General features: G+C 44.6%; 1 protein-coding gene across 6 annotated transcripts in view; it reads right to left on the bottom strand.

The window, feature by feature from the left end:
- Positions 1-12,404, bottom strand: part of LOC311147726 (sodium channel protein type 8 subunit alpha-like) — a gene marked incomplete at both ends in the record, with an annotated part of 104,147 nt that overhangs the window by 55,643 nt on the left and 36,100 nt on the right. For all 6 annotated transcript variants that reach the window (XM_084184489.1, XM_084184487.1, XM_084184486.1 and 3 more), the window contains 3 exons: positions 5,282-5,423; positions 10,769-10,832; positions 11,190-11,411. In XM_084184489.1, coding sequence (XP_084040615.1) covers positions 5,282-5,423; positions 10,769-10,832; positions 11,190-11,411 — 428 coding nt within the window. The remainder of the gene's footprint in view (positions 1-5,281; positions 5,424-10,768; positions 10,833-11,189; positions 11,412-12,404) is intronic.

Raw genomic sequence — 12,404 nt, forward strand, 5'->3', positions numbered from 1 at the left:
ATATTTCACACAGGGGATTGTCACAAGCCCAGCGCAGGCTGTAGCTACAGTAACGCGGCTAAATTTAGACTTATAAATATCTGGCCATCTGGATTGACGAAAAGCTATCTTTCAAAAAGCATGTTGATGCATTAGTTAGGAAATTAAGACTTTTATAGCAATAGGTCGTGCCTTTCATTAAATAGCAGAAAACAAATAATTCAGTCGACATTCATACCGGTTATAGACTATGGCGATATTGTCTATATAAATGCAGCTGCCACTGTATTGACTATGGGGATATTGTCTATATAAATGCAGCTGCCACTGTATTGACTATGGCGATATTGTCTATATAAATGCAGCTGCCACTGTATTGACTATGGGGATATTGTCTATATAAATGCAGCTGCCACTGTATTGACTATGGGGATATCGTCTATATAAATGCAGCTGCCACTGTATTGACTATGGGGATATTGTCTATATAAATGCAGCTGCCACTGTATTGACTATGGGGATATTGTCTATCTGAAAGCTGCTGCCACTGTATTGACTATGGGGATATTGTCTATATAAATGCAGCTGCCACTGTATTGACTATGGGGATATTGTCTATATAAATGCAGCTGCCACTGTATTGACTATGGGGATATTGTCTATATGAAAGCTGCTGCTACTGTATTGACTATGGGGGTATTGACTATGGGGATATTGTCTATATAAATGCAGCTGCCACTGTATTGACTATGGGGATATTGTCTATATAAATGCAGCTGCCACTGTATTGACTATGGGGATATTGTCTATCTGTAAGCTGCTGCCACTGTATTGACTATGGGGATATTGTCTATATGAAAGCTGCTGCCACTGTATGAAGCCATTGGACAGTTTATCATAGCGCACTACGCTTTATTACGGGCGATAGGTTCAGTACACATCACTGCATTCTGTATCAGAATGTAGGTTGGCCATCTTTGAAGTCACATAGATCGACGCATTGAACTATTTTTGTTTATAAAGCCCTCCTGCATAAACTTCCATCATACCTTACTTCATTATTAACCTATAGACGTACGACACCAGACCCGGTCTCAGGGATGGTTAACTCTGGAGGTCCCTTCCATCCCCACTGAGTTGGGTAAAAGCAATGCACTTTAACATTGGAGGAATTGGTGCCTCTAGGGCATTTCAGATGGTAGTTAGGGGACCTTTTTACTGAAGAATGTGTCTGTTTTTTATGATTGTGTTTTGCTTTTCGTGTATTGTTGTGTATTATAATGTGTATTTTGATGTGTATTGTGGTGCTAAACAGGGCTCATCAGGAAAAGAGACCTTGGTCTCAGCATTGACTCCCTGTCAAAATAAAGCTTACATTTGAACAAATTAAAAGGTGCTATTTCAGATGTACACTTACACTATGGTCTGCACTAGGACCCTTTAAAAGAGGGTGTATGGTCTGCACTAGGGCCCTTTAAGAGAGGGTGTATAGGGAGCAGAGTTGAGGCAGAGAGAGAGACTGAGCTGCACTTCCTAACCTCCTGCCAAATGTATGACCATATTAGAGACACATATTTCCCTCAGATTACAGCGATCCACAAAGAATTCGAAAACAAACCCAATTTTGATAAACTCCCTTATCTACTGGGTGAAAAACCACAGTGTGCCATCACAGCAGCAAGATTTGTGACCTGTTGCCACAAGAAAAGGGCAACCAGTGAAGAACAAACACCATTGTAAATACAACCCATATTTATGTTTATTTATTTTCCCATTTGTACTTTAACTATTTGCACATTGTTACAACACTGTATTTAGACATAATATGACATTTGAAATGTCTTTATTCTTTTGAAACTTCTGAGTGTAATGTTTACTGTTAATATTTATTGTTTATTTCACTTTTGTTTACTATCTACTTCACTTGCTTTGGCAATGTTAACACACGTTTCCCATGCCAATAAAGCCCTTAAATTGAAATTGAATTGAGAGAGAGAGAGAGAGAGAGAGAGAGAGAGAGAGAGAGAGAGAGAGAGAGAGAGAGAGTGACAGAGAGGACTTCCTGGGTTCTGACAAATGCTATTCCCTCCCATGTGGTGTACACTCAGCGCTGGGAAGAATATCCAGCACACTGCGACAGTCCTCAGCAAGACAGAGTACCACAAACTGACAAGAGGACAGAAACTCTACTGTCCTCCTGTTCCACACACAGACTGTACACTAAAGATTCTACACACACACACAGACAGACAGACCTTAGCATACTCTGGATACAGTGTATATGATTTACTGCAATCTTAAAACCCGCTAATGTTTGTGCAGGTAGTGTGTATGCATGCCAGCACTTCTTGAACTGCTGGGTTCAACTATCGCTTGTCTGATCTGATAGTCTGATAAAATACAATGGGAAATAATTTCTGATCATTGGCATGCCACCCTGGGCCCTCTCCAAATACTGCCACTGCACCATCAAGAACGTTCTGACCAGTTGCATCACGGTCTGGTACAGGAATTGCTCCGTCCACGACCGCAAGGCCCTCCGGCAAGTGGTGAAGACGGCCCAGGACATCACTGGGACCGTGCTCCCATCCAGGACATCACTGGGACCGTGCTCCCATCCAGGACATCACTGGGACCGTGCTCCCATCCAGAACATCACTGGGACCGTGCTCCCATCCAGGACATCACTGGGACCATGCTCCCATCCAGGACATCACTGGGACCGTGCTCCCATCCAGGACATCACTGGGACCGTGCTCCCATCCAGGACATCACTGGGACCGTGCTCCCATCCAGGACATCACTGGGACCGTGCTCCCATCCAGGACATCACTGGGACCGTGCTCCCATCCAGTACATCACTGGGACCGTGCTCCCATCCAGGACATCACTGTGACCGTGCTCCCATTCAGGACATCACTGGGACCGTGCTCCCATCCAGGACATCACTGGGACCGTGCTCCCATCCAGAACATCACTGCGACCGTGCTCCCATCCAGTACATCACTGGGACCGTGCTCCCATCCAGGACATCACTGGGACCGTGCTCCCATCCAGGACATCACTGGGACCGTGCTCCCATCCAGAACATCACTGGGACCGTGCTCCCATCCAGGACATCACTGGGACCGTGCTCCCATCCAGGACATCACTGGGACCGTGCTCCCATCCAGGACATCACTGGGACCGTGCTCCCATCCAGGACATCACTGGGACCGTGCTCCCATCCAGAACATCACTGGGACCGTGCTCCCATCCAGGACATCACTGGGACCGTGCTCCCATCCAGGACATCACTGGGACCGTGCTCCCATCCAGGACATCACTGGGACCGTGCTCCCATCCAGGACATCACTGGGACCGTGCTCCCATCCAGGACATCACTGGGACCGTGCTCCCATCCAGAACATCACTGCGACCGTGCTCCCATCCAGGACATCACTGGGACCGTGCTCCCATCCAGGACATCACTGGGACCGTGCTCCCATCCAGGACATCACTGGGACCGTGCTCCCATCCAGGACATCACTGGGACCGTGCTCCCATCCAGAACATCACTGGGACCGTGCTCCCATCCAGGACATCACTGGGACCGTGCTCCCATCCAGGACATCACTGGGACCGTGCTCCCATCCAGGACATCACTGGGACCGTGCTCCCATCCAGTACATCACTGGGACCGTGCTCCCATCCAGGACATCACTGGGACCGTGCTCCCATCCAGGACATCACTGGGACCATGCTCCCATCCAGGACATCACTGGGACCATGCTCCCATCCAGGACATCACTGGGACCGTGCTCCCATCCAGGACATCTACTTGAAACAGTGCCTGAGGAAGTCCCGCAGCATCATCAAGGACCACACACACCCCAGCCACGAGCTGTTCACTCCCTTACCGTCGGGCAGACAGTATCGGAGCATGAGGTCTGATACCAACAGGCTCAGAGACAGTTTCTTGTTAAAAACTCTTATTATTATTGCTAAAACTGCACAATTTAAACACTTGTCCCCCATCCCCTCCTTCCCCAATACATATGTAAATATTGTACTATAAATTGTACCTACCTGTATTATACTTATGCTAAAATGTTTATTCTACTGAGTCATTTACTTTATGTTCATATTCTTATATTTTCTTATTTCTTATTGTTGTTGCATTGTCGAGAATAACCTGAAAGTAAGCAATTTATTGGACAGCGTATACCATGTGTATCCTGAACATACGATTAATACAACTTTTGTCATATCAACATTTTTGTGCAACTGTGTAACACCTTTGAAATCTCATTGTTTTGCTTGTCCATCTGTTCATGTGAGTGTGCAGCGAAAATCTGTATGACAGTTTCTTGTGGAAAATACCAAGAAAAGCTATGGCCAAAAATAGTGCACTATATAGGGAATAGGGTGGCATTTTGTTAAAAGTCCCTATATCTCAGGTATAAGGAATTACTATATGCCCTTCCCCCCAGCTTTATCACTCTACTATACTTTAATCTATACTGTAATGGGGTGGAGGAAGTGTGTAACAGTGTAATGTACTGTAATCTATACTGTAATGGGGTGGAGGAAGTGTGTAACAGTGTAATGTACTGTAATCTATACTGTAATGGGGTGGAGGAAGTGTGTAACGGTGTAATGTACTGTCATCTATACTGTAATGGGGTGGAGGAAGTGTGTAATGTGTAATGTACTGCAATCTATACTGTAATGGGGTGGAGGAAGTGTGTGACTGTGTAATGTACTGTAATCTATACTGTAATGGGGTGGAGGAAGTGTGTAACGGTGTAATGTACTGTAATCTATACTGTAATGGGGTGGAGGAAGTGTGTAACGGTGTAATGTACTGTAATCTATACTGTAATGGGGTGGAGGAAGTGTGTAACGGTGTAATGTACTGTAATCTATACTGTAATGGGGTGGAGGAAGTGTGTAATGTGTAATGTACTGCAATCTATACTGTAATGGGGTGGAGGAAGTGTGTAACGGTGTAATGTACTGCAATCTATACTGTAATGGGGTGGAGGAAGTGTGTAACGGTGTAGTGTACTGAGCCCCAGATGTTCTGAAAGTCTAGTGACGTCCCTGACGTAAAGGTCCAATATGTCCCAAAGGAAAGCTAATCGGCCAACTGGATATGTGGACAAAGCATGTTTACATTTTGCATTTAACTCAACAGTGAAAACCAAACCAACATACCCTTTGGTAAAACAACAAGCCTGTCTCACCTGCATAGATATAAGACATCATAGATAGAGGCAATGTATATAATACGGTATGTTCTATTTCATTCTGTGCTCACCAGCATGTAGAGGTTCTCCCAGAAGTCCTGTGTCATGAGTCTGAAGAGAGCCAGGAAAGCCCATCCGAAGCTGTCGAAGCTGGTGTAGCCGTAGTTTGGATTCCTCCCAGCTTTCATGCATGTGTAGCCTTCAGGGCAGCGGCTGGGGGGAGAGGAGAGGGCCACACAACCATACAATGACACAGCAATATTTACATACAATAACAACATGGCTGCCATATGGTCAGTGCTTAATTTGTAAATCGGGAGGTGCCGGAACAAAAAGTTCTGAGGTACCAGAACGCATAAGAAGGAAAAAAAAATCCTTTATCCTTAATAAGCATTGCATGCATTTCATCGTATTTGCGTAGTGGCATTGAGCAGTTGAGTAGAGGCACATATAGAAGTTTTACACATGTGGAACATATTTAGTAGCCTAGGGTCCGAGAAAATGTGGGCCTTTTCTAAACGCATTTCATGCAATTCTACATCATTTTACATGACTGGAGACTTTGGAAGAATCTTTTTTAATAGCGCACAAATGATCGAAATGGCAGGCTACTTTGACTCTGACAAACTGAGAATCTGAGATCAATAAAAACGACCTTGTCTTGAATCCATCAATAGCCTTGGCCTAGGTGTGTGGAGACACATATTGTAGGCTACAATATGAGGAGGAAATTATTGTCCTAAAAATGCTTTCCAGTTTCAATGACTCACCCAAAGATGCGCAGCTCACTTGCTGGTGATGGCCGATGCGCTCGTGCCAAAAGCCTATCTCTCTCTCATTCTCTCTCTCATAAAACAATATTTGGAAGTTGATCAAATAGTTTGGTAGCCTACAGCATAGTCTTCGCTTTTCAGGAGGAGTTTTCCAACCTGTGTTTTCCCTCGATTTGCTTTCCAACCTGTGTTTTCCCTCGATTGTATCTGAAATATTGCGAAAGGCCCGTTTTGTCTGCGTGCTGTTGTTCCACTAACAGATTTATGGCGCGTTCCGGACTGTGGGCTATTCCTTGTTATTAGGCTACAATCCACAGCTATTGATCCTCTGTCGCAAAATTATAGGCCTTCTCATGGTGTAGTAGGCTATTCTGAATGATTTCATTCATTTTTTAACATACAGCAGTAATTCTATAACTTTGGCAAATGCCTTTACCTTTATCAGGGGTGCTGCAGAACCCTTCGCATGGCAATGATTCTATATGGAAATAAATGATGAAGTCCAACGCTGGAGAGATGAGAGTTGCAGGCTCATGTCTATCAGAGTAGAGAGATATCATAGAAAGTGAATCTCATTCTAGTTATGTGAGACATATTACTGGCGCGCTTCTCACACAGCCACCGCCACGCGTTGGTCTCAAACATAAATTACAAAGTTGCGCAAACCATAAACTCGGGCCCGCCCAAACCAAATCAACTCTTAGAATATTAGGCCAGGGTTGAAAATCTACTTTTTCACATTACGCTTTTTTGTGGGGGCAGGAGAATTAACTAAGAGGAAACTCGAATGAACTTTGATCGCTTTTATTGTTATTATTAAAAAGTAAAAAAAAAAAAATTCATGCCAGGAAAGGTACCGGATCCGGCCAAATAGGTTCCGGAACAAAACTGTCCAAAACGGAGAGGTCCGGCTCAAATTAAGCACTGCGTATAGGGTCCCCTGTAGCTCAGTTGGTAGAGCATGGCGCTTGCAACGACAGGGTTGTGGGTTCGTTTCCCACGGGGGGCCAGTATGAAAATGTATGCACTAACTGTAAGTCGCTCTGGATAAGAGCGTCTGCTAAATGACTAAAATGTAAATGTATAGTACAGTTATCTGGTTTAATGAAGGAATAAGGGAACAGTGGGTCTGAAGAGTAGGACAGAGACAGACAGAAAGACAAGGAAACAGAGAGACAGACAGACAGACAGACAGACAGACAGAGTAACTACCATAGACATTAAAACCAGTAGATAGTGATAGCGTGACATATACCTATGGAAAACTCCTGATGGCGCATAAAGCCAGAATTATTTCAATTTGAAGCTCGCCATATGGGGGTGAATGGCACTAAAGATCATGGTGAAAGTGGTCGGAAATAGCAGAGGAGGCTGGTGGGAAGAACTATAGGAGGACGGGCTTATTGTAATGGCTAGAATGGAAATGGTAAGGTATCAAACATATAAAAAATCTAATTGTATTTGTCACATGCGCAGAATACAACAGGTGTAGACCTTACAGTGAAATGCTTACTTACAAGCCCTTAACCAGCAATGCAGTTTTAAGAAAAATAAGTGTTAAGTAAACAATAGATAAGTAAAAAATAACAGCAGTAAAATAACAGTAGCGAGGCTACATACAGGGGTTACCGGTACAGAGTCAATGTGCGGGGGCACCGGCTAGTCGAGGTAATTGAGATAATATGCACATGTAGGTAGAGTTAAAGTGTCTATGCATAGATAATGAACAGAGAGTTGCAGCAGCGTAAAAGAGGGGGGAATAATGCAAATAGTCTGGGTAGCCATTAGCTGTTCAGGAGTCTTATGGCTTGGGGGTAGAAGCTGTTAAGAAGCCTTTTGGTCATAGACTTGGTGCTCCGGTACCGCTTGCCGTGCGGAAGCAGAGACTACAGTCTATGACTAGGGTGGCTGGAGTCTTTGACAATTTTTAGGGACTTCGTCTGACACCGCCTGGTATAGAGGCCCTGGATGGCAGGAAGCTTGGCCCCAGTGATGTATTGGGCCATACGCACTACCCTCTGTAGTGCCTTGCGGTCGGAGGCCGAGCCATTGCCATACCGGGCAGTGATGCAACCAGTCAGGATGCTCTCGATGGTGCAGCTGTATACCTTTTTGAGGATCTGAGGACCCATGCCAAATCTTTTCAGTCTCCTGATGGGGAATAGGCTTTGTCGTGCCCTCTTCACGACTGTCTTGGTGTGTTTGGACCATGATAGGTTGTTGGTGATGTGGACACCAAGGAACTTGAAGCTCTCAACCTGTTCCACTACAGCCCCGTCAATGAGAATGGGGGCATATCTACCCTTACCACGGGCGGCCCGTCAGGAAGTCCAGGATCCAGTTGCAGAGGGAGGTGTTTAGTCCCAGGGTCCTTAGCTTAGTGATGAGCTTTGAGGGCACTATGGTGTTGAATGCTGAGCTGTAGTCAATGAATAGCATTCTCACGTAGGTGTTCCTTTCCAGGTGAGAAAGGGCAGCGTGGAGTGCAATAGAGATTGCATCATCTGTGGATCTGTTGGGGTGGTATGCAAATTGGAGTGGGTCTAGGTTTTCTGGGATAATGGTGTTGATGTGAGCCATGACCAGCCTTTCAAAGCACTCCATGGCTACAGACGTGAGTGCTATGGGTCTGTAGTCATTTAGGTAGGTTACCTTAGTGTTCTTGGGCACAGGGACTATGGTGGTCTGCTTGAAACATGTTCGTATTACAGACTCAGTCAAGGACAGGTTGAAAATGTCAGTGAAGACACTTGCCAATTGGTCAATGCATGCTCGGAGTACATGTCCTGGTAATCCTGTTGACCTGTTTAAAGGTCTTACACACATTGGCTACAGAGAGCGTGATCACACAGTCGTCCAGAACAGCTGATGCTCTCATGCATTCTTCAGTGTTGCTTGCCTCGAAGCGAGCATAGAAGTGATTTAGCTCGTCTGGTAGGCTTGTGTTACTGGGCAGTTTGTGGCTGTGCTTCCCTTTGTAGTCTGTAATAGTTTGTAAGCCCTGCCACATCTGACGAGCGTCGGAGCCGGTGTAGTACGATTCAATCTTAGTCCTGTATTGACGCTTTGCCTGTTTGATGGTTCGTCGGAGGGCAAAGCGGGATTTATTTTAAGTTTCCGGGTTAGAGTCCCGTTCCTTAGCTCAGTGCGGATGTTGCCTGTAATCCATGGCTTCTGGTTGGGGTATGTACGTACCGTCACTGTAGGGACGACGTCATCAATGCACTTATTGATGAAGCCAGTGACTGATGTGGTGTACTCCTCAATGCCATCGGAAGAATCCTGGAACATATTCCAGTCTGTGCTAGCAAAATAGTCCTGTAGCTTAGCATCTGCGTCATCTGACCACTTCTTTAATTGACCGAGTCACTGGTGCATTCTGCTTTAGTTATTGCTTGTAAGCAGGAAGGAATCAGGAGGATAAAATTATGGTCAGATTTGCCAAATGGGAGGGCGTGGGAGAGCTTATTACGCGTCTCTGTGTTTGGCGTAAAGGTGGTCTAGAGTTTGTTTTGCTCTGGTTGCACATTTAACATGCTGGTAGAATTGAGGAAAAAACTGATTTAAGTTTCCCTGCATTAAAGTCCCCGGCCACTATGAGCGCCGCCTCTGGATGAGCTTTTTCCTGTTTGCTTATGGCCTTATACAGCCTATTGAGTGTGGTCTTAGTGCCAGCATCGGTTTGTGGTGATAAATAGACAGCTACGAAAAATATAGATGAAAACTCTCTTGGTAAATAGTGTGGTCTACAGCTTATCATGAGATACTCTACCTCAGGCGACCTTGAGACTTAATATTAGATATCGTGCACCAGCTGTTGTTTACAAATATACACAGACCGCCACCCCTTGTCTTACCGGAGGCCGTTATTCTATCTTGCCGATGCAGCGTAATGCCAGCTGTATGTTATCCATGTCGTCGTTCAGCCACGACCCGGTGAAACATAAGATATTACAGTTTTTTATGTCCCGTTGGTTGGATATTCGTGATCGTAGCTCGTCTATTTTGTTATCCAATGATTGTACGTTGGCTAATAGGACTGATGGAAGAGGCAGATTACCCATTCGCCGTTGGATCCTTACAAGGCACACCGACCTACGTCCCCGATATCTCAGTCTCTTTCTCCAGCGAATGACAGGGATTTGGGCCTTGTCGGGTGTCTGAAGTAAATCCCTCGTGTCCGACTCGTTAAAGAAAAAATCTTTGTCCAGTTCGAGGTGAGTAATCGCTGTCCTGATATCCAGAAGCTCTTTTCGGTCGTAAGAGATGGTGGCAGAAACATTATGTACAAAATAAGTTACAAATAACGTGAAAAAACACACATAATAGCACAATTGGTTAGGAGCCCGTCCTCCTATAGCTCCTCCAACCAGCCTCCTCTGGTAAATAGCAAAGGATCATGGTCGATGTAGTTGTTTTCATTCTGCCTGAGAGACACGTGCAAAGATCACGGGCCGGCCCGTGATTGGTCTGTGTCAGCACGTGGTCCTGTGTGACGACAAATGTAGTAGTCAGAATGGATCACTATTTAATGAAATATCTCGATTTGTAGCGAACTTGAAAATAATTCACTGTGGGGATCGTAATTGATCATAATAAACTAATTTTAGAGCCCAAAACGGCCGTCTAGAAAACATTTAGGGGTCGTTCTGGCAATCATAATTTACATAGACTTTCTCGGCAGACCAGGGCTTTTGGCACCGCTAGGTTGCTACGCAGTAGCCAACCAGCAGAGCTCGTGACTTCAGCTCCAGACCGGACACTGGGGGCCTGTAAGCTACTCACCCAGAATCTGAGCTGTTGCCACATAAAAGGGCATCCAATTGTCCAGGCAGGAAGTAGAAATTGGCTGGTGAAAGAAACAAACACAGAATAACATTCCCATTTCTGTATTTTGGTTGAAATGGGTTGAAACTCTGCAGCTATGTAGAGCAGTGGAAGCTGCTGAGGGGAGAACGGCTCATAATAATGGCTGGAACGGAGCTAATGGAATGGCATCAAACCATGCGTTTGATGTATTTGATACCATTCCACTGATTCCGCTCTAGCCATTACCACAAGCCCATCCTCCCCAATTAAGGTGCAACCAACCTACTGTGTTGTCGAGGGATATATGACAAACCTTCTCAGCAAATGGAAACATTTTGCTATGGTGTGCTCTTAAGAACACAACCCTGGTGTGTTTGACTGTGGCCAGGCTACTTACTGTCGTTATTGATGTATTCATTCCAGTCGAAGCCTTTGCTGCCGTTGGCCAAGTAGTTCTCGGTGGAGTTGATTGGCCAAATCACGCATTTTTGTCGTAGGTTGCCCATGAAGAGCTGTAGTCCAATCAGAGCAAAGACACTGAGACAGAAGACCGTGAGGATCATAACGTCTGACAATTTCTTCACCGATTGGATTAGAGCACCGACAATGGTCTTCAGACCTGGAGAGGGAGAAACACACACACATAGACAAACGTTTGCACAAACACACGCACAAAGGTACAAACAGACGGACGCACACACACACACACAAACCAAAGAGATGATGCAGAAGGTGTGTATACTCAAGGTATATGGGAGAGGATCTTGGGGTTCCCAGACAAGGTGACTTTGCTGCACTGTATTGCTTATCTAATAAGTCCATTATTAAATTACTGTACTGTACTATACTGTCTGTTTTACGTACATTCCTTCATCAACCAGTATTCAATTTACAGTATATTGTGTGATGGAATGGATTTTTCTGAGTATCCATTATAATACGAACATTAAACCCTAATGCCTGAGTTGGGTATTTAATCATACAATACAAATTGAAGTGTTATCAGTATAATATATAGTATGTACACTGAGTACACAAAACATTAAGAACATTCTTTCCATGACATAAGACTGACCAGGTGAATCCAGGTGAAAGCTATGATACCTTATTGATGTCACTTGTTAAATCCACTTCAATTAGTGTAGATTAAAGGGAGGAGACAGGTTAAAGAAGGATTTTTAAGCCTTGAGACAATTGAGACATGGATTGTGTATGTGTGCCATTCTGAGGGTGAATGGGCAAGACAAAATATTTAAGTGCCTTTGAACCCATGCAGAGAAGCATGAGATTGAACTTCACTCAACTTTCTACAGTTTTCCCCTTTAGTTAACACTATCAAAGTTCCGCTCAACTGTGGGAATTGTGATTGAATCATTTTTACATTAAATGTTTTAGTCATTTAGCAGATGCTCTTATCCAGAGCGACTAACAGTTAGTGAGTGCATACATTTTTCATACGCAATATTAGCCACGTTCAATGTAATATACCGAAACAAAACGAACAATGCAAGATTTAGTATGCAAAACTAATTGTGCAAGAGATTTTCTTGTAGGCAGAGTGCATTGGATTATGATTTTATTGCATTGGCAGGCACCACTCAGGCCATAACCA

The sequence above is a fragment of the Coregonus lavaretus genome, assembly GCF_964263955.1.
Source record: "Coregonus lavaretus genome assembly, chromosome: 20".
NCBI lineage: Eukaryota > Metazoa > Chordata > Actinopteri > Salmoniformes > Salmonidae > Coregonus > Coregonus lavaretus.